Source organism: Alligator mississippiensis, chromosome 1, assembly GCF_030867095.1.
Source record: "Alligator mississippiensis isolate rAllMis1 chromosome 1, rAllMis1, whole genome shotgun sequence".
In the NCBI taxonomy this organism is placed as follows: domain Eukaryota; kingdom Metazoa; phylum Chordata; order Crocodylia; family Alligatoridae; genus Alligator; species Alligator mississippiensis.
Window position 1 is genome coordinate 2582702 of NC_081824.1, and position 21471 is coordinate 2604172.

The 21471-nt window shown below is 52.7% G+C and overlaps 1 protein-coding gene and 2 non-coding genes across 3 annotated transcripts in view; 2 read left to right on the forward strand and 1 right to left on the reverse strand.

Moving 5' to 3' along the window:
• The first annotated feature begins 2015 nt into the window (after positions 1-2015).
• TRNAQ-CUG (transfer RNA glutamine (anticodon CUG)) lies at positions 2016-2087 on the forward strand. Its single transcript has one exon. It is a non-coding gene; the product is annotated as a tRNA-Gln (tRNA).
• Positions 2088-3373: 1286 nt separating this feature from the next.
• On the forward strand, positions 3374-3444 carry TRNAG-CCC (transfer RNA glycine (anticodon CCC)). The gene has a single exon. It is a non-coding gene; the product is annotated as a tRNA-Gly (tRNA).
• Positions 3445-15277: 11833 nt separating this feature from the next.
• LOC106737336 (zinc finger protein 708-like) overlaps positions 15278-21471 on the reverse strand; it is a 52623-nt gene continuing 46429 nt past the window's right edge. The window contains exons 6-8 of the mRNA XM_059727740.1: positions 19936-20052; positions 18345-18487; positions 15278-17821 (exon numbers count right to left, since the gene is read on the reverse strand). Coding sequence (XP_059583723.1) covers positions 16526-17821; positions 18345-18487; positions 19936-20052 — 1556 coding nt within the window. The 3' untranslated portion in view covers positions 15278-16525. The remainder of the gene's footprint in view (positions 17822-18344; positions 18488-19935; positions 20053-21471) is intronic.

Genomic DNA, 21471 nt, shown 5'->3' on the forward strand with positions numbered 1-21471 from the left:
CTCCCCCACGTTGTTCCCCTCTGGGTGCGCACTCCTGTAGTTCAGACTTGGGAGCAGTTTGGCTGATGGCAGACATGCCAGGGCTCTAGCACTCACCTGCAGGCAATCCCTGCACCGAGACCTCCAGCACGAGCCCAGGGTCTAGTGGTCTAGCAGTGGAAGGGGTGTGCCTCTTGTCCAGCTTCAAGCCCTGCCCCTATCTTGGGACCAGAAGTTCAGCCCCAGACCCCTGACCTTCACCACCACCAGCTCCAGCCCTTAGCCCAGACGAGCTCCCTTTGGCTGGGTCTGCTCTGGCCTCAGCCCACCCTTCCCGGACGGTCTAGCCATGGTTAGGGTGCGGTGTGCTCATTGCTGTGGCCTGGGTTTGATCCACAGACAAGGAAGCCCATTTCCTTTTCCTTCTCTTTCTCTCCTGTGTCTTTGCCACAAGGCACTCTCTCCCCTTCTCACAGGGAGGCAGAGCTGTTTTCCTCTCCAGGATGCGCAGGTGCTGTTCATCACCTTCCCTTGCTGACTTGTGCGACAGCTCTAGCAAGGCTGAGCAAGGAAATGCAAGGCCAAAGAGGCCAGGAGGAGGTGTAAAATGGGGAGAAGAAAACAGAACACGTAAAACCGTGTTTGTGAAACTGGCACCTTTGACACGAGCGGCCAGTGCAATATTCACTGCGGTCCAGTGAGCGAGGCACCCAAGGCTCCCACTCGCCTCCCCACTTCGTCCCTGCAGGGTCGTTCTCCAGAGGAAGACGGGGACACAACCCGAGTTGTCAGCTAGGAGCCTTCCTCAGCTCCACACTGCGCTTGGGGATGGCAATGGGTTGTGGGAGGCGTTGTCCTTTTGACACCCCGGGGCTGTCTGCACAGGGGAACAGTCCCGCTGTCTCTCCCAGGATGCGGGATGCAGCCAGGAAAGCCGGAGACAGGAAGCTGCAGACCGCCGTGGTGCACTTGTTCATCTTTCGGGGAACCTGAGCAAAGGGCCGCACAGGACAGGGTCTCTCCCACCTGCGAGCGTATCCCTGGCCAGCCCTGCCCCTCGCAGGCTCTTGGCAGCGTCCCGAACTGCTTTCCTGAGCATGAGGTGGCTCCCCTCTACAGGCAGCTCGGAGGGCAGGGAGAAGCTCCCATCTTGAATCTGGACGGGTGTCTCTACTTCTGGGACTCAAAGGGGCCCAAGGCATTGTCAGGCTCCCACTTGCTGCATTGGATTTATGACGCATTATAACCTGCCTGACCGCTGGCTCCCCAGGTACCTCTCTACTATCTAGAAGCTACATTAATTCCCTTTGTTTCCACTCTCCACCCCCACCCCTTTCTTTCCTCAAGTTACACCTTTACTGATCAGCTCTCTTGCATGCACACCAGCCTCTGGCTTCTTTACTACTTATTCCATCCAGGAAGAGCAGAAAGCAACTGTAAATGCTTCCTCAGCCTGATGAGGGGCATTTATAACCAAAAGCTTGCAAAGACGTTGTCCACCTATTTGAGTTGGTCTTATAAAAGAAATCAGATTTACCCAAAGAACCTTGTCATTCTTTGGCTGGCGTTCAGGCTCCCTCAGTCACCCTGTGAACTGACTTACAGGATCTAATCTTTTCTGGGTGGTTTCCAAGGAATTCATGATCTGCATCTATGGAAGGGAAGCTAAAGACAGGAGGAAGGTGCTAGAGCATAGACAGGGGAGAGGAACAGCATGGGGTAGGAATCAAACCCAGAACAAATTTTTAAAACACAGCTTTGCTTACCCCTAAACCACCCACAAAGTCTGGGGCTTGTGGTTACTGCTTAAGGGCAAGGGAAGGAGCTGCGCACGTCCCCTTTTCTCCCCTTCTGCGGATGGCTAGAGGACTCTTTCTGAAGCCTTGCCCAGTCGGAAGAGTGGATTTGTTCGGACTGCCTCACCACCCTGAGGAGCTCTTCCCCACGGACACACAGGGAGTCCTGGGGACTGGCTGCCCTGGGCAGGTGGCCTCTGGCAAGGCTTCTCCAAGGAGCTCTGAGGTTATTGTTGTACTGGTTCTGTGGTGTAATGGCCAGCACCCTGGACTCTGAATCCAGTAATCCGAGTTCAAGTCTCGGCAGAGCCTCTAGCTTGTTCTTCTTGCAGCGCCAGCTCTTTTGTAAAGAGGCGTCTTGGCTTGGCTCTCTGCTGAATTTCCATCTCCTTTCCTCTTCCCCACATTGCAGGGGTGTGCAAAATACAGCCTATGGCTTGCATCTGGCCCACAGCATGATGGTTTCCAGCCCACAGACCGGGGGCAGTCCAAGCGGTGGCACACGCAGCCAGTCCCACCACCCCAGGCGCACAGTGGGACTGGGGCAGCCACAGACTCAGTGTCCCCCTGCCCCACTGGCAGCAACACTGAGCATCAGCAGCCAGATGCTGCTCCCCACCTGCCATGGCCCCATCACATCCCCTCGCCTAAGCCTGGCCTGCCTGCTGGGTCCTCAGCCAGGCCCCATGGGATCCCGCCAGTCCGCCCATTCTGCCTGGCATCCCCAGCAGTGGGGTTGACATGGACACATCCGGGACAAAGAGGATTAATTGCCCTCTCCCACCCCTCCACACATTCGAGCCAGGTCAGCACCCCATCCTGCCCTGCCGCGTCCAAGTGGATCAACTCCCCCAACTCTGATTAGCAGGTGATACACATGCATTTTTGTGTCACTGGTGTGCCATGGGTGCACGAGTGTGTAGCACTGATTGTGTGACACGTGTGTTGTAACAAAGGTGGAAGGAAGCCCTGGGCCCTTGGAGCTGGGAACTCACGCTCTCCTCTCCCGCACTGAGGGGAGATGCCGAGAGGAGGCAAACTCCCCATGAAAGCTGTTCTGCTCGGGGCTCTCTCTCCTTTGCTCCATGATTGTCTCCCTCCTCTTGCCCTGGGGCCAGGGAAGGATTCCTGCAAGAATCAAGACAGGAAAAGGAAAAGGGGCAGCCAAATGCCCTGCCTGTGGCACAGACACCAGACAGGCAGGGGTCTCTGCTATGTCCATCCGGCCCCTTGGGCGCCCACATCCCGGATGCTTTTAATCACTGCAGGATCCCTGCAGCACCCATCGCAGGGAAGGAGGGAGTCACGTGGAGAGCAGGAGCTCAGGAAGGGATTTGGGGTCCTCGTGGCAGCCAAGACAAAGAAACAAAGGCACAAAAGGTAGCCCGATCACGTCCCCACGGTTATAGTGTTTTCCTCTTTTTCTACTGCAGGCTTTTTTTTCAGTTCTGGCCAGTGATGCTTGATCAGCTTTGGATCATGAGATTGAAGGTCACCCAAACCCTTGGGCTTGTTTGTCCTTGAATTGAATCAGAATGGAGGGCAGGGTCACCTGTAGGTTGCTTTTTCATGACTTGCGTACAAACTTAAACTATCTGGCATTGGTGGTTCAATGGCAGAATTCCTGCCTCCCATGCAGGAGACCTGGGTTCAATTCCCAGCCAGTGCAGCGGCTATAGGTGAGCATTTTGCAGGCCTTAACAGCCTGATCCAGTTCTCCATAAAGGAGCTTGTTGGTAACTTCCACTGCAGTATGGAGGCGGATCGTCCAGATCATATCCGCTCTGGGATGTGTCTTTCAAAGCATGGCCCCAACCGTCTGGCACCCAGTGCCGCCTGTACCACGTGTGGGCCTGGCCCAGGCCAGCCTGGTGGCATACACCTTCGGGCACAACCAGGCTGATTTTGCTCTCACTTGGGGTCCTGACATCACTAGCAGGGGCCGCACACCCTCGGGCCGGCTCTGCGGAGGTAGGACACGCAGAGCTCTGTGACCCCGGTGATGAGCTGAAGTGCCGTCACCGCTCGTGCCCTCGCTCGTTGTTTGTTGAGTTCTCAGCACTTCAGATCGTGTCTCTCCGGGAGCTGTGTCCCGCTCGCGCGGCAGCAGGCAGCCAGGCATCGCGCCGAGCAGGGGTAAAACCCGCCCAGGACCAGCATTGCCCATCACACACACACACACACACACACACGGATACAGGCACGCTGACACACCGACACACACACACGTGCGCACACGCACACTGCAGGCAGGGACACAGCGCGGGCACCGCGCGGCAGCTCCCATCCCAAGCCCGGAGCGGGCGAGGCCGGTCCCGGGGGGGGACGCGTGGGCGAGTCGGGGGCGATGATCACCCGCGGGGGGGGCGAGTGACCCTAATTACCCCCCCCCCCGCGAGCTGCGCGACCTTCGCGCGCGATTTTAAACCGGCGCCGCTTTTTTTTCTCGCGAGTGTTGGCAGCACTGCCCCCCCCGCGGGGTGTGTTTGCTTCCGGGCACGGAGCGGTGCGGGGGGTCGGGAGTGCGGGGCACACGGCGGTGCCGGGGCTCCGAGTGGCGGGGGAGGTGCCGCCCGTGGGCGGGGGTGGGAAGGGGGGTACGGGGGTTCTTCCTCATGTCCAGTGTAAAACGGTCTTGGAGGAGTTTATAACCATTGGACCTTGTCATCCCTTGGTGCGCTCTGGTGAAGAGGCGTTCCCCCAGATCCCGATGCACACCCTGATGTACTTGTAGGCAGCCCCAGGTGCCCCCTGAGCCTGCGCTTCTCCAGGCTGACCAGTCCCATAGCTCTCAGGCTCTCATCCTAAGGTCTGTTTTCCTGCCCTCTGATCATGCACGTGGCTCTCCTCTGCACTCTCTCAAGCTTCTCCACATCCTCTTGAATTGTGGAGCCCAGAATTGGATGTGATACTCCAGGTGCAGCCTCACCAAGGCCGAGTACAGCGGGAAGATGAGATCCTGGGAATTATATGAGAAGCATTCATGGATGCAAGACAGAGTTTTGATAGCTGTACCAGCTGTGATGTCACATTGGTGGCTCATGCTCATCTTGTGCTCGGTCATGACCCCCAAGTCCCTTTCAGCTGTGGTGCTAGCAAGCGTAGCACTGCCAAGCCTATAAATGTGATGCAGGGTTTTTTTTCCCCGAGGTGGGGTACCTTTCATTTTTCGGTATTGAATGTCATCAGGTTTTTATCCACCTATTTTCTGAGCTTGTCAAGGTTGGCTTGGATCTCCAGCCTATCCTCAGTTGTAGACGCTTTACCCCAAGGTTAGGTGTCATCGGCGAACTTGGCTAGTTCGCTTCTGACACCAGTGTCCCCGTGGTTAATAAAGATGTTAAAGAGTATAGGTCCAAGGATGGTGTCTGCGTCCAGTTTTGGGCTCCACAATTCAAAAGGGATGTGGAGAAGCTTGAGAGAGTGCAGAGAAGAGCCACGCGCATGATCAGAGGTCAGGGAAGCAGACCCTACGATGACAGGCTGAGAGCCCTGGGGCTCTTTAGCCTGGAAAAGCGCAGGCTCAGGGGTGATCTGATGGCCACCTACAAGTTTATCAGGGGTGACCACCAGTATCTGGGGGAACGTTTGTTCACCAGAGCGCCCCAAGGGATGACGAGGTCGAATGGTCACAAACTACTACAAGATCGTTTCAGGCTGGACATAAGGAATAATTTCTTTCCTGTCCGAGCCCCCAAGGTCTGGAACAGCCTGCCGCCGGAGGTGGTTCAAGCGCCTTCATTGAACACCTTCAAGATGAAACTGGATGCTTATCTTGCTGGGATCCTATGACCCCAGCTGACGTCCTGCCCTTTGGGCAGGGGGCTGGACTCGATGATCTTCTGAGGTCCCTTTCAGCCCTAACGTCTATGAAATCTATGAAATCATTGATCAACACTTCCAAAGAGTGGGGATAGACCTTGTGGACCCAGTAAAACATAAGACTCAAAGAGGGAAGAAATACATCCTGACTGTAGTGGGTTTCACAGCTCAGTACCCGGAGGCAATAGCCTTGACCTCTGAGGCACCTGTAGTTGCTGAAGCCCTGACCAAGATCGTTCAGTTTGGTTTCTTCTCTGAGATCATGACTGACAGGGGTGGGGACTTCCTGGCTGAGGTAATGCAGGACCTATGGGAGTGCTGTGAGGTGAAACACCTCAAGACCACAGCCTACCACCCTCAGACAAATGGGCTTGTAGAAACATTCAATGGGACCATCCACTTCTTTGTGGACTACAGGAAGTGGAATGCTATTACCACCCGTGGCACTTACCCTATGCCCATGGTGGACTCTTTGCTTGATCGCCTGGGCCCCGCCAAGGTTATCTCTACTCTTGATGTATCCAAAGGATTCTAGCAAATGGCACTGGATCCAGAGTCCAAGTCTGCCTTTACCACACCTATGGGACTATATGAATTTACAGTTTTATCTGTCAGTACGCACAACTCTCCTGCATCTTTTCAAAGACTGATTAATAACCTGTTACAAGGATGTGAGCAGTTTGCCATGGCTTACATCGATGACATCGCCATCTTCAGTCAGGACTTTTAATGGCATCTGGTCCATCTGACCACTGTGGTAAGATCAAGCGAGCCGGTCTTACTGTGAAAGCCAAAAAGTGTGAGTTGGCACTATCTGAAGTGGTATATTTGGGACATTGTGTGGGTGGAGGTCAGATTGCTCCCTTGTGGGACAAGATAGAGGCGATCAGAGACTGGTCACCCCCACAAACCAAGTAGGAAGTCAGAGCCTTCCTTGGCCTGGCTGGATACTACAGGGGGTTTGTCTTTGGATTTGGAGCTATGGCCACTCCCCTACATGAGCTGAAGAAGAAGGGCAGCCCTGATCCAGCGGTCTGGAAGCAGGGGTGCCAGGAAGCTCTTGATGCCCTAAAGGCCACTCTGATCAAACAACCGATTCTGAAGTCACCGCTCCAGGATAAACCCTTCTATGTAGCCACTGATGCCTCCGAATCAGGACACTGTACTCTTACAAAAGCACCAAGAGACATGACACCCCATGGTTTACTTAAGCTGGAAGTTAATCCCTCAGGAGCAGAACTTGTCATCTACTGAGAAGGAGTGTTTTGGCAATTGTCTGGGCACTGAACAAGCTGAGGCCCTATCTGTGGGGGCAGCAGTTCACCGTCTTGTCGGACCATGCCCCACTTCAATGGTTGCAATCTATGCAGAATACCAACGCCAAGCTTCAACGATGGACCTGGCAGGTTCAAGAGTTCAACTTCACCATTGAACACATCAAGGAAAGCCAGAATGTGCCCTGTCATGAAAGGACTCCGTGTAGTGGGTCAGGTGGACTCAGGCCCACCTGAGAGAGCTCTGGTGTGGGAGCTCCCCAATGTGTTTCAGTCTTCTATGTGTATCCTTGTTATGACCAGTCTTGTGTGTTGTGTGATCTCTCTTTAGGTGTGAAAGGTGACCCTTGTAAATGAAACATGATCGTACCCATAGCTCTGTAGAGCCGTGTGCCCAAGCTTTTAAAGGGAATGGTGGGGGGAGTGTGGCAGAATACCATCTCTGTTTCTACCCAAACTCTGCTATCTGACAATTTGGCTACCATGGTCACTGCAGAGGGCAGACACCCCTAGCCCCATTGACTTCAGGTAACCCTGAATTGTAACCTCAGCTGGATCATTCCTGAGGAGGGGGAAACCTGCTTCCTCTGCCTATATGACAGGCATCACATACCTGGGTGGGGGCTTAAACTCCCTGTTGTTCTAAGCAATGCCAACACAACTCGGAGGAGGCTAGAGACCCTGCCAGTCTACCCAGCAACCAGTGTTGCATTTCAAATTGCTTGCCTGTCAGCCAACAGGTACAGGCCTTTATTGGATCAGGTAAATGAGGTCATAAGGGCTATATAAGTAAAGGACTGCCAGGGGGGAGGAGCAGTAGCCATGATGAAAACTCTCAGAGAAGCTGGACCATCTGAAACTCTCTCTCTCTATCTTGAAACTTGTGGTCAAGGATCTGTTTGCCTCTAGAGGAAATCCCCACTGGCCCCTGGATGATACTTGTGAGTACGCTACCTGAGATCTAACTAAATATGAAGCTTGCAGTAACTCAGATGCGTGATGCCAGTGTTTGTTCTGCAGTATTTCTGTGATATTGCTCTACCCTGTACCCTAGTCCAAACCTACTCTTTGTAACCAGTAAAGTTCTGCTTTGTACCTAGTGTGGGAGACTTATTGGGGAGGGGCCTAGATTATGCCTTGGCATCCCCTTGGTTTGGCTAATTGAGGGAGACCACTATTTGTACTTTAGACTGAGGGAAGCACCCCAAGTTCTAGCAGTGGGTCAAGGACCCTCAAGGACTACTAGGCCTGTGTTTCCCAGGGGGGCACAGATCCAAGATCAGTCCAGACTCTGGGTGATGGCAGTGTTACCCCCAGGCTTGCATGTGTGGTCCAGGAAGGGGGTTGGCCAGACCTGAGGCACCCCCAGGGAGGAACTCAGATCCTGAAAAGTGGTTGGGCACAGTGAGGCATATAGCTCAATGCAGGAGCGCCCCGTACTTGACTGCCACATGGGCCTGCACTTCTGCAGTTGGAGGTAGATCCGTGCATGCTCCACACTGCCTGCAATCGCCCTCCCCCTGCTCCTACCTGCACAACTAAGGGAAATCCTGGACAACCCACTTCGACAGCGATCAGAGGGCTGCAAGAGAGCAGGGACATGTCTGGGGAAACCCAGACGTATGGTAAACCTATATTGGTGGCACATGCACACTACAGCAAAAGCATTCTGGACAGACAGATTGATCCCTTTATTATATTAGATCATCCTTCCCTGTGCCCTGGTGATACTGATTTATCAGCATCTCTCCAGCATCTCTCCCAGAAAACAGTTTTATTGTCAGCCACCTGTCATGGATGCTTTTCACTGCCACAAGTCCTCACTTTAAATTTAAGCATGAATAAGTTCATTTCCAATCCTTTGCCTGGAATTATGCTTAGAGGCAACCAACATGGGTTCATTAGAGGCAGGTCCAGTCAAACCAACCTGGTGGCCTTCTACGACCGGGTCAGAAAATCCTTAGACGTAGGTGTAGCAGTGGACGTAGTCTTTCCAAACTTTAGGAAGGCCTTCGACACTGTCTCTTACCCCATTCTCATTTAAAAAATAGGGGACTGTGGCATCAACAGTGACACAGTCAAATGGGTCAATGTCAGTATTCATGCCACCCGCATGATCAGGGGGTATCAGGGCAGGCCCTACAAGGAGAGGCTATGGGACCTGGACCTGTTCAGCCTCCACAAGAGAAGGCTGAGGGGGATCTGGTGGCCATCTATAAACTTACTAGCAGGGACCCTGTTCCCCTAAGCACTACCAGGAGTAATGAGGAATAACAGCCACAAGTTGATTGAGAGTAAGTTCATGCTAGACATCAGGAAGCACTACTTCAGTCAGGGAGGCTAGGATCTGGAACCAACTTCCAAGGGAAGTGGTGCTCGCTCCTACCCTGGGGGTCTTCAAAAGGAAGCTAGATAGACACCTAGCCAGGGTCGTTTGACCCCAGCACTCTTTCCTGCCATGGCAGGGGTTCGGACTTGATGATCTGATCAGGTCCCTTCCAACCCTACCAATTATGAAACTATGAAACTATCATCTCCCTCCTGCTATGAACAGGGAGGCAGTATTATCTCCCTCACACTTGTAGGGAGGCAGTTAGACAGGCCAAAGCTACCATGGAGCTGAGGATGGCATCCCAAGTAAAGGACAAGAAATATTTTTTTAGATATATAGGGAGTAAAAGGAAGGCCCAGGGAGGAATAGGACCCCTGCTAAATGGGCAGAAACAATTGGTGACGGACAGGGGGGACAAGGCTGAACTCCTCAACGAGTTCTTTGCCTCAGTGTTCCTAAGCGAGGGGCACGACAAGTCTCTCACTGGGGTTGTGGAGAGGCAGCAGCAAGGCGCCAGACTGCCATGCGTAGACCCTGAGATGGTGCAGAGTCACTTGGAAGAACTGGATGCCTTTAAATCGGCAGGCCCAGATGGGCTCCATCCGAGGGTGCTGAAGGCACTGGCCGACATCATTGCAGAGCCACTGGCGGGAATATTCGAACGCTCGTGGTGCACGGGCCAAGTCCCGGAGGACTGGAAAAGGGCCAATGTGGTCCCCATTTTGAAGAAGGGGAGGAAGGAGGACCCGGGCAACTATAGGCCAGTCAGTCTCACCTCCATCCTTGGTAAAGTCTTTGAAAAAATTATCAAGGCTCACATTTGCGAGAGCCCGGCAGGGCAAATTATGCTGAGGGGAAACCAGCACGGGTTTGTGGTGGGCAGATCATGCCTGACCAACCTAGTCTCTTTCTATGACCAGGTTACGAAACGCCTGGACACAGGAGGAGGGGTGGATGTCGTATACTTAGACTTCAGGAAGGCCTTCGATACGGTATCCCACCCCATACTGGTGAACAAGTTAAGAGGCTGTGATGTGGATGACTGCACAGTCCGGTGGGTGGCGAATTGGCTAGAGGGTCTCGTGGTGGATGGGTCGGTTTCGACCTGGAAGGGTGTGGGCAGTGGGGTCCCGCAGGGCTCGGTCCTTGGGCCGATACTCTTTAATGTCTTCATCAGCGACTTGGACGAGGGAGTGAAGTGTACTCTGTCCAAGTTTGCGGATGACACAAAGCTATGGGGAGAAGTGGACACGCCGGAGGGCAGGGAACAGCTGCAGGCAGACCTGGATAGGTTGGACAAGTGGGCAGAAAACAACAGGATGCAGTTCAACAAGGAGAAATGCAAAGTGCTGCACCTAGGGAGGAAAAATGTCCAGCACACCTACAGCCTAGGGAATGGCCTGCTGGGTGGCACAGAGGTGGAAAGGGATCTTGGAGTCCTAGTGGACTCCAAGATGAACATGAGCTGGCAGTGTGACGAAGCCATCAGAAAAGCCAATGGCACTTTATCGTGCATCAGCAGATGCATGACGAATAGGTCCAGGGAGGTGATACTTCCCCTCTATCGGGCGCTGGTCAGACCGCAGTTGGAGTACTGCGTGCAATTCTGGGCGCTGCACTTCAAGAGGGATGCGGATAACCTGGAGAGGGTCCAGAGAAGGGCCACTCGTATGGTTAAGGCCTGCAGACCAAGCCCTACGAGGAGAGACTAGAGAAACTGGACCTTTTCAGCCTCCGCAAGAGAAGGTTGAGAGGCGACCTTGTGGCTGCCTTTAAGTTCATCACGGGGGCACAGAAGGGAATTGGTGAGGTTTTATTCACCAAGGCGCCCCCGGGGGTTACAAGAAACAATGGCCACAAGCTAGCAGAGAGCAGATTTAGACTGGACATTAGGAAGAACTTCTTCACTGTTCGAGTGGCCAAGGTCTGGAACGGGCTCCCAAGGGAGGTGGTGCTCTCCCCTACCCTGGGGGTCTTCAAGAGGAGGTTAGATGAGTATCTAGCTGGGGTCATCTAGACCCAGCACTCTTTCCTGCCTATGCAGGGGGTCGGACTCGATGATCTATTGAGGTCCCTTCCGACCCTAGCATCTATGAATCTATGGAAACACACATGCACACACACATACATGCATGCGTGCACATGCATACACACCCACATGCATGTACACATGCAATCAGGCACATACTCTACTCACTCTGCACATGGACACAGACACAAACACACTCTCCCTGCCATGAACATACGCACACATGCATGCAAAGACCCACACACACACACAAGCAGATGCACACAGATGCCCTAGTGTGCATGCACAGATACAAAGGTGTATGCACACAGACAGAAGCACACATGCATAGAGATGAGCACACAAGGAGAGATGTACACACATGAACTCAGGCACAGACAGACACGTGCACGCACACACACACACGGACACCCCCCCCTCCCAGCCACATCCCTTCCCCTCCCAGGACTTCCCCTCTCCCCCCCTTCTTTATCACGCTGAGGCAGCCCCCTTCCCCTCCCCTCCCCACCCAAGGCTCCGTATCGCTCCCCTGGCAGGGAGCTACTTCCCGGCTGTGTCCCTGCAACCGCACACATGCATCAGACAGGCTAGCTCAGGGTGCGCCCCTTGCCTCGTCTTGTGCAGGTGGCAGCACTGGGAGGGGTGGTTTTGGTGGGTAAGGTAAATGTTGGGGGCTCTGGCCCCCTACCACCTGCACTGCTGCCTGCCCTGCTGTGCTGCCATGTGGCCCATGTGGATGAGCCAGTGTTGGGTCAGGTTAGAGGACTGGGTGAATGTCTTCCCACACCATGCACCGATGTGGCTTCTCTTATGTGTGAATAAGACAATGCTGGGCCAGGTTGGAAAACTGTCTGAAGCTCTTCCCACACTGATCACTGATGTGGCTTCTCCCCTGTGTAGACGAAGCAGTTTTTGGTCAGGTTAGAGGATCAGCTGAAGCTCTTTCTGCACTCCAAGCAATGATGTGGCTTGACAACCATGCTTTCTGTTTGTTGTGACGTGAGAGCACCTTCCCCACTTCAATTAACAGCATCCTCTTCACGGCAAACCCGCAAAGTTGGCTCTTCAGGAGTTTTAAAAGAGCAGACCACAGGTGCATCAAGTTGTTGAAGCCCAGCAGTAAAACCATACGTCTGTGATGTGAATGTTTGATGGCCTTCAAGATTAACCTCTGCTTTCTCCCTAGTCCCTCAGGATTCGAGGAAGACATTTTCTTTAACAAGCAGGATGTGCAAAAATTTTTGCCTGTTGTGTTACCTCTTGCTCAGATGCCTGCAAAAGTCACTCCTAGATTAGCACAAGACAACTTGTGTCACTTACATGTCAATAGCTACACAAACCATGTGCTCCCTGCAACCGCGGGTTTCCTTTTTTTGTTTGAAAAGAGCTGAAATGTTACCCCGTTCCAAAAAAACCAGCCCGTGTGCTTGAACACTCTGGACCAAACCATACATGACCCAGACATGAGCAAGAGCTTCTCAGTTCCCAAACTCAGTCATGGATGGGTGCAGCCTGCCAATGTCTTTGCATGAAAAAATTGTTTCCATTCCACAGTTTCCCCTCAAGCACACAGAATATTCAACGTCTAGGCTCTGCACCTAAAAAACAGGTTATGGACCACCACCACAATTGCTACCCCATTTCCCCATGTAAGCAGCCTGATCACCCTGTGGAAAGTGCTCATAAAGGATTTTTTTCCCCCGCACATCTAAAGGAAATGTGTTCCTTGATCCATTCTAACAGTTTTGCGCTTTCTCACCTGAAGTGATCACCCAAAGTTTTCAAGAATTTCCAGCTGAAGAGTTGGGTGAGTATGCTTCTGAATGGCATGGGCTAGACTATCAACAGTGAAGAAGTGCCTCAGATGTCTGGAGACTGCACAAATCACACTTCTATTTATACCTCTCTTCATAAAAGGTTCACAAGTCTCAGGTCCTTGGACATACCCGAAAACAGGTTCTAGCAGCAGGCTATAGAGTGTATCATCTGCTCTGCTTTACGTTTGGTTGGCGTTGAGGGGAGCAAGAAAAGTCCAATGGTGGAAGACGTGATGGATCACGTCCTTTGCAAGGATAGGAACCAAACTGGACTTATGCTGAAGTTGAGACACTGACTGAAATTTGGGGTGAAGGGAAAGTGCTGGAACTGGAAAACTACAGGAATAAACTTGTTTACATCTCTATTGCTGAACAGTTAGAGAAACTTGGCATCAAACCCAACTAGGAACAGTGTCGCAGTCAGATGAAGGCCTTAAAGTGTGCCTTACATCACTCAGAGGACAATAATTCTTGGTCCGGTGCCTCACGTAGAACGATTCCATTTTATGACAAGCTGTCTATCATCCTTAAAAGAGATGCTTGCCTGAACAAGTTTGGGACAGGAGGTTTGCAGGACGAGGAACCAGAAGCTCCTTGGCGCTGAAGTACTTGTCAAGCCAAGGCTACTTTGCAAGTTCCATTTTTGGTTTTTACCAATTTTCACTGATAAATTGGCGGATGAGTTTACTGAAGTTCATCATTTTTTACTGATTTACACACAGTTTTTAGTTCACAGGTTTCTGGTGTGGTAGGGTCCCAGCTGCATCCTGTGGGCTGGGAGCAGGCCCCCGGAGGGGCAGGAGGGAGAGCGTGGCCCCACTCCTTGTGAAAGGTGCTGCACCCAGGCACTCTACATGGACCCACGGGGCTGGAGCCAATGCCCAGAGATGTGAAGATCCAGGCTCTCATCCCCAGTGGGGTCTCTGCAGCAGGGGCTGGGGTAAGCAGGGACAAGCTCCACTGAGCCCCGGAGCCCCCCACAACTCCACTTGTTTCCACTCACCCCAGTGGGCTGCAGCAGGCCATGGAAATGCCGAAGCCAGCTGCAGAGGAAACTGCATTTTGGTGTGGGGCGCACGGCGCAGGGCGGGAGGGCATGGCTTTTGCTTGTACGCACACCCCAAGCAGGCTGCAGGCATTGGGGCTGAGTCAGTCTGTTTCCGGGGTCCACCGTTTCCCTTAAATCTCACCTACTCTCTGGTGGGTGGATGGTGCTATGTATTTTTCAGGTGGAGCTACAAGGTACAGGCAGGTGAGGGACTAGATGCCTTGCTACTAGGCCAAATATTTTGGGGTACAGCCTTAATAAGATGTTTGGGTGCTAGATAGTGTGCTGTCACGGGTAATTCTTGTAGTGGCTGTCCTGTTAAAATATTTTAAGAACGACTCTCTGTTGTTTAATAGTACCCTAAAACCCGATGAGAGCTTTCTTTTTCTCTGTGGATAGCAAACCCTACCTGCTCGAGAACAGCTGGTAATGCTCAATGTCAGTGTAATTATAGAAAAAATTAAAAAGCAGCTAAGGAAAATATTCCTCATCTACTAACAGATGTGCCTGAAAACTTAGCAATGTCCAGTACCAAAACGACATCTGAAATTAAAGATGCGTTCAGTGTCTTAAAGAGGAATGAGGAAGCCGATTTAGAGGTTATGAAAAGCATGAGTAATGAAATGGTACAATGAATTCAATGAGAATGGTGATCTTATTTTGCGGGTGGATCAAAGGTTTGGACGGGAGTTTCTAACAGAGTTTCATGATGGCTGATGTACTGGGAGCACGTTGACAATAGGCCACCCCAAAAAATTCTCCAATCTTTTGCACAGGAGAGCTGTGCCTCCTCTAGCCACAAGAGGTAAGTCCCAAAGCACTTCAGGGATGATGAGCAGGAGGATGCTGATGTGACCCAGGCAGGGTGCAAGAGGGGGGGATTTCGTGGGGGAGCAGGTGCTTGACTAAAGCAAGAGTGTATACAAGACAGGTGACGGGATGCTCTATGACCCCCTGGACTGGTGTGCTTCTCCATCATGTGCTGCCACACCTGTATTCTCAAAGCTGACTGCACTTCAGTCTACTGGGGGTGGGTGGGGGCTCTGTGAACCAGGTTAGCTTCACAATCTGTCTGTCTTTTCTACCTATCTACTTTAGGAATTTTTTATAAAACCACGTTAGACATAAAGTATCGCAAAGGACTTTGGAAAGTGTATGGAAAATAAAAATACAGAACAAGTGCAGGTTTCAATTCCACTTTAAATCCAGCTATATTCCAGATTCCAAAGAGTACAAAACTGTCAGTAGCAATCCAATTCCCCTGTTCTAACAACAGAAATGCCTGTGTGTTTGCCCACCAAGACAACCCCGACAATTCCCCGACTCCTGCATGCCATGGCTAGGCAGTGCAATGGCTGCACCACGACATGACCAGGCAACACAAGCCCAGAAGAGCGTGCTTGACAAGGCTGGCTGGTTAATGCAAAGGCGAATACATAAGTAAATCTTCAATAATACACTGTACAGTCCTGAATTATATACACAAACCAAGAGGGAGGCTTTGGAAATTCTTTAATGATACAAAGCTCTCTTGGGCAGGGTGGGCTGCCCTTTTCCCTGTATCCTAGAGGTAAGTGGGGCTTGGGGGCTATGAGGCGAGGCTGGGGGCTGAGGGAGAGGGGGAAGGGGTGAGGGCAGGGGTGCCCCTCTGCGGGGGGCTTTGTGGGCAAGCGATGTGGGGCATGAATGCCACCCAGCAAGCTGCCTGGGGGAAGGGGAGCCTTGCATGCAGACAGCTGCACAGCTCTGTGGCCAGCTCTGCAGCGGTGGCGAGGAATCGTAGCTGCGGGATGGGGGGGGACTCGCATGCAGCAGCTGCTGCTGCTTAACTGTGGGGCCATGTCAGTGGAGATGGCTGCTGCGTACAAAACCTCCCTGCACCGCTGCGGAGCCATGCCTGGAGCTGTGCGGCCAGCCGCAGGACAGCAGTGGCAACGTGGTGGTGGCTGGGTGGCACGCGGCCATCCCCACCACCATCCTGCGCTGCATGGTGGCCACGGCCACCACCACACTGACACTCTGCGGCCGGCCCCACAGCTCCGAGCACGGCTCCACAATGGCAGAGATGGTGCGGGCAGGTTTTGTACACAGCGGTCATCACCGCTGGCACACAGGTTCTCCCAGGATCTGGGCTGGCCTCTGCCTAAGAGGTTGCCTTTTATCCCATCCCCTGCATCAAACCTTGGCATCAAGCCTGTGTCCTTTGGGTTCTGCAGTGCCCTATGAGGACTGAACAGTGGGTGGACTCTTGCTGCACTGCACCAGCATGAAGCTACTTCTCTGGATGCAAACACGGGTAGGTGCTGAGCAGGTATACACCCGCAGCCCCTTCCTGCCTTGCTGGAACCATTACAGATGCACCCATATGAGACTGAACTGGTGCTAGGCCAACTTGGAGAAGCAGAGGAAACATTTCCACCACTAACCACTAAAGTGTTTTCTTCTCTATGTGGATGAGCTGGTGTCGGGCCAGGCTGGAGGATTGGGTGAAGCTCTTTCCACACTCCGAGCACTGATGTGGCTTCTCACCTCTGTGAATAAGCTGGTGCCGAGTCAGGTTGGAGGATCGGTTGAAGGTCTTCCCACACTCTGAGCACTGATGCGGTTTCACTCCCGTATGGATGAACTGGTGTTTGGTGAGGTTGCAGACCTCTCTAAAGCTCTTCCCACACTCTGAGCACTGATGTGGCTTCTCGCTTGTGTGGATGAGTTGGTGTTGGGTCAGGTTGAAGGATCGGTTGAAGGTCTTCCCACACTCTGAGCACTGATGTGGCTTCTCCCCCGTGTGGATAAGCTGGTGTTTGGTGAGGTCGGAGACCTGTCTGAAGCTCTTCCCACACTCTGAGCACTGATGTGGTTTCTCACTTGTGTGGATGAGCTGGTGCCGAGCCAGGGTGGAGGACTGGCTGAAGTTCTTCCCACACTCTGAGCACTGATGTGGCTTCTCCCCCCGGTGGATGAGCCAGTGTTGGGTCAAGTGGGAGGACTGTGTGAAGCTCCTCCCACACTCTGAGCACTGATGTGGCTTCTCCCCTGTGTGGATAAGCTGGTGTTTGATAAGGTCAGAGACCTGTCTGAAACTCTTCCCACACTCTGAGCAATGATGTGGCTTCTTCCCTGTGTGGATAAACTGATGCTGGGCCAGGGTGGAGGCCCGAATGAAGCCCTTCCCACACTCTGAGCAGTGATGTGGCTTCTCCTTTGTGTGGATGAGCTGGTGCAGGGCCACGGTGGAAGATCGGGTGAAGCTCTTCCCACACTCCAAGCACTGATGTGGCTTCTTCCCTGTGTGGATAAACTGATGTTGGGCCAGGCTGGAAGGTTGGGCGAAGCTCTTTCCACACTCTGAGCATTGATGCAGCTTCTCTTTAGTGTGGATGACCTTGTGTTGGGCCAGGTGGGAGGATCGGGTGAAGCTCTTCCCGCACTCCGAGCATCGATGTGGCTTCTCCCCCATGTGTATGAGCTGATGTTTAGTCAGGTTGAAGGACAGGTTGAAGCTCTTCTCACACTCTGAGCATTGATGTGGCTTCTCCCTTGCGTGCATGCACCAGTGCTTGGCCAAGTCGGAGGGCTGTCTTAAGCTCTTCCCACAGTTGGTGCCATGCTGTGGCTGTGTCCCCCTCTGCGCACACTGCTGCTGGGACCGGTCTGGCCAGCACATGAAGTTCTTCCTGAACCCAGTGCAGTGATGTGTCTCCCTCCTCAGGTGGATGCGCCAATGCTGAGACAGGGAGAAGAAATGGGTGAAGGTCTTAACACACTTGGCATAGCAGTACTTACGCTTTCCCCTGTGGACATGTAGGTGCTTCACTGGGGCTGAGGGCACACAAAGCTCCTCACCCATTTGGTGAAGCAGTGGGGTGCTCTCCAGATTGGATCTCGCGGTAAGCAACCGGGGTCAAAAGGCAGGTTAAGGTCTTCCCACACTTGATACATATATGGGGCTTCTCCCCCGCGTGCCTTATCTTATGAAGAGAAATGTGATGGGCAATTAAAGGTTTTCCTGACCTTGGGGCAGGGTTGGGCTATGCCCCTGTGCTTGCCAGTGAGCTCCTGATTCCCCCTGAGGCCCTCCCCAGTCTCTTGGCTGGGATGCAGTGCCTCTTTCCGGTGGCTCTTTATGTCCCTCAGCTCCACAAATACTTCCCTGCACCCTGTTTCTGGGCTCTGTCCCCTGCTACACTCTCATACCGAACTGGAGATGCTACCTGGTTCACTATGACGTTTTCCTTCTGGGCCCTCACCTGACGCTTGTGCCATTGCTCCTTCTCAGGTCTCAGGGAGTCCATCTCATCCAAACTCCCTGGGGACATCCGTGGTAGCTCCAGGTCTGCAGGCCCTTCCGCAGGAGGCTGTTCCTCATCTTTGCTCATTAACCAGGCACCTCCTGTGTGGGGAACAGAAACCCCAGATTATCCTCTGGCCTCTTGGCAAGGGGCTAAAACTGCTATTCCTTTTGCTGGAATGGGCCTCTAAGCAGGCCTGGACCATGGCACTTGTGTTCCCTCAATAAATCAAGGGCTTCCTTCCAAAACCCATGTGTTGGGAGGGAGGGAGAGGCAGGTCCTTGTGCTGAGCTAATGTTCCCTACTCCATGGAGTTCAGAGTTAGACTGTCAGGGTTTCTGCCCCATCACCTCAGACCCTGCTGGGACAAGCACATGTGGGACATGTGTATGAAGCCTGAATGCTTTCATGTTCTAATGGGCTGAGGAGGAGGGCAGGATGTACAGCTGTGGCTCCCTGTTCTGGGAGAAGCAGGTCTCTGCTTTCTGCCTGCTTCCAGGACAAGTTCAGGTGCAAGGAATGAGCCCACAGAGCTTTTCTCTGCTCACCAGTCCCAGGTGGTCTGTGTCAGAGGAATCTGCACCAGGACAAAGGCCTTGACATGAACCTAAATCTGGACTGTATTGTGTTTCAGACTTTGGGACACTCAGGGCCATGAATGATGTGTGCCCCTGGAGGCGGAGGGGGGACAGGGGAGCATGGCGACCACCCTCAGGTAGCAGCAGCGGCGGCTGTGTGAGCAGTGCATTGGAAACTCCCACAGGCAACTGCAACAGTGTCAGTGGCAGGAGTGGGGGAGGTGGAGTGCTGACCAGTGGTTAGCGACCACCTGCACATGCCATTGGCAGCATTGGCGGCAAGGGGATGGCGACCGGTGACTGTCCACAGGCACCACTGGTAGCATTGGCAACACTTTTTGCACGGGGTGCACCACCAATCTCAGGAGATTCACTTCTCTCCACAACAGGAAAGCTTATGAATTCCAACCATGCTACGGAGCCATTTAGCACAGCCTGCGACCACGATGAAACACCTCCTGGGTTCCACGTCAACCGGGCCAGGAGATGCCAGGGAGAGCCTCAGCTTCTCTCTTGACCAGCAGGAAGGGCTATGCAGAACCTCTGCACACCATGTTGATTTCCATGGGGGGACTACAAACCCCATCATGCCCTAGGAGATGGTATTAGAGAGGTATGACTACCTTGGGCTGCAGAATGAACTCTTACATTGCTGAGTGGAGATGGAAATGTAAGATCATGGCATCTCAGGGAAACCAGATCTGGGCCATGAAAACAAAACAACACACTTGATACTTCTTTACCAGTTGTAATTAGGGGAAGAAAAAGGGAAGAGCCGCTTTGAATAGCTTTGAATTTCAGGGAGGGGGAAAAACACCTGCCTGGACACATTACAGCATCATGCACTGTTTTTGAGGTCAGCACCCTGAAAAGAAATCCCAGGGCAGGTCTGCCGTTTCCAGGCCCCCTGGCAATCTGGGCATGGAGCATTTCTGTGAGGGGAGTGGGTGGAAGGAACAGCCACAACTCACCTGGCAGCAGGTCTTCAGACATGGAGATTTTCCCATGGTCCTCATCATCATAGACCCAGAGCTCCACCTGTCCTTGTTGGATGCTGCAGATTAAGGCAGGTGTAGGACCTTGATATCCTGTTTGGGGCAGTGGTTAAGGAGGGTTAGTGACTGCGTATTTGATGCAGAATAACCACATGGGATTTGGGGAACAGATCCTGTGAACTCAAAGTATCTCCTAGAGGCTTGATGGACAAGGGAGGATGGGCATTTAGGATGAATGCCATCAATAGACGAAGCCTCTATAGGAGAAGCCTTCAATAGAGGATGGTCCTTGTCATCCAGGTGGTGAAGGGATGATCACAAGAGACAAAGCACCAACCAGTCCTTGGTATAGAAAAGGTATCAAAATGACAGTCAGCAGGGACAAGCATGGAAATGCAGTGATGCATGAAGTACTAGTGAGGAGAAAGATAATGCTTTAACTGTTTTCAAGGTACCAAAAAGTAGTGATATTGGACACACTTCTTCACGGATAACATTTATCTTATATCAGTATAAATCCAGGCAAAGGATTGGAAATGAACTTATTCTCAGTTAAATTTAAAGTGAGGACTTGTGTCAGTGAAAAGCATCCATGACAGGTGGCAGACAATAAAACTTTTCTGGGAGAGAGGGTAGATCAGCATCACCAGGGCACAGAGGAGGTCAAGGCTATTGCCTCTGGGTACCCCTGCAAAATCCACCAGAGCTGCAAAATCCACTAGTCAGGATGCATTTCTTCCCTCTATGAGTCTTATGCCGCAGCGGGCCCACAAGCTCTATCCCCACTCTTTGGAAGTGTTGATCAATGATAGGGAGGGGCTGTAGGGGAGCCTTTCTCTTGTCCCACTTTTGCCCGTCTGCTGGCATGGCTTGCAAGATCTGCAGTAGTCTGTCACATTCTCGGCAATTCTGGGCCAATAGAAGTTCACCTGCAGCCACTGGCATGCCTGTTCCCTGCCCATGTGACCAGCACACGGTAAATCATGAGCCATGGAAAGCAATAGTTGTCTGAACTTAAGAGGTACTACGAGCTGGTGATAGGGCTCCCAGGTCTCAGCACTGTTCTTCAGTACGCACAACCGACAGATGAGTCCCTTATCCCAGACCACCTGTGCCCTCTTATCTGGGGTGAACGCTGTCTCTGGCTCCTAAGCCATCTGCTGAAGTCCCTCCAAGCTGGGGTCTGCTAGAATCTCCTGCTTGACCTCCTCTTGCCTGTCTAAGCAATCAGTGGGGAGTCCTGGTGCTCCTGTAAGGAAAGCCCCTTCACCCTCAGGGATGCCCTCCAACTTCTCCCCGAGAGTCTCAGTTTCCTCCACCACTGACTGATTGGACTTCTCCCTGGGGCTGTCACGTAACGCAACCTTGAAGTCACCAGTTTCCTCAGTGGCTGGCAGACAGTTACAGCCAGGGGGAGTCCCTCCCTCTGCAGCCAATTGCTGGCTCTGATAGCCTTCCCCTCTCTCGCCCCAGGAAAGTCCTTGATATTTGGTGAGGGCAGGGGGAGCACGG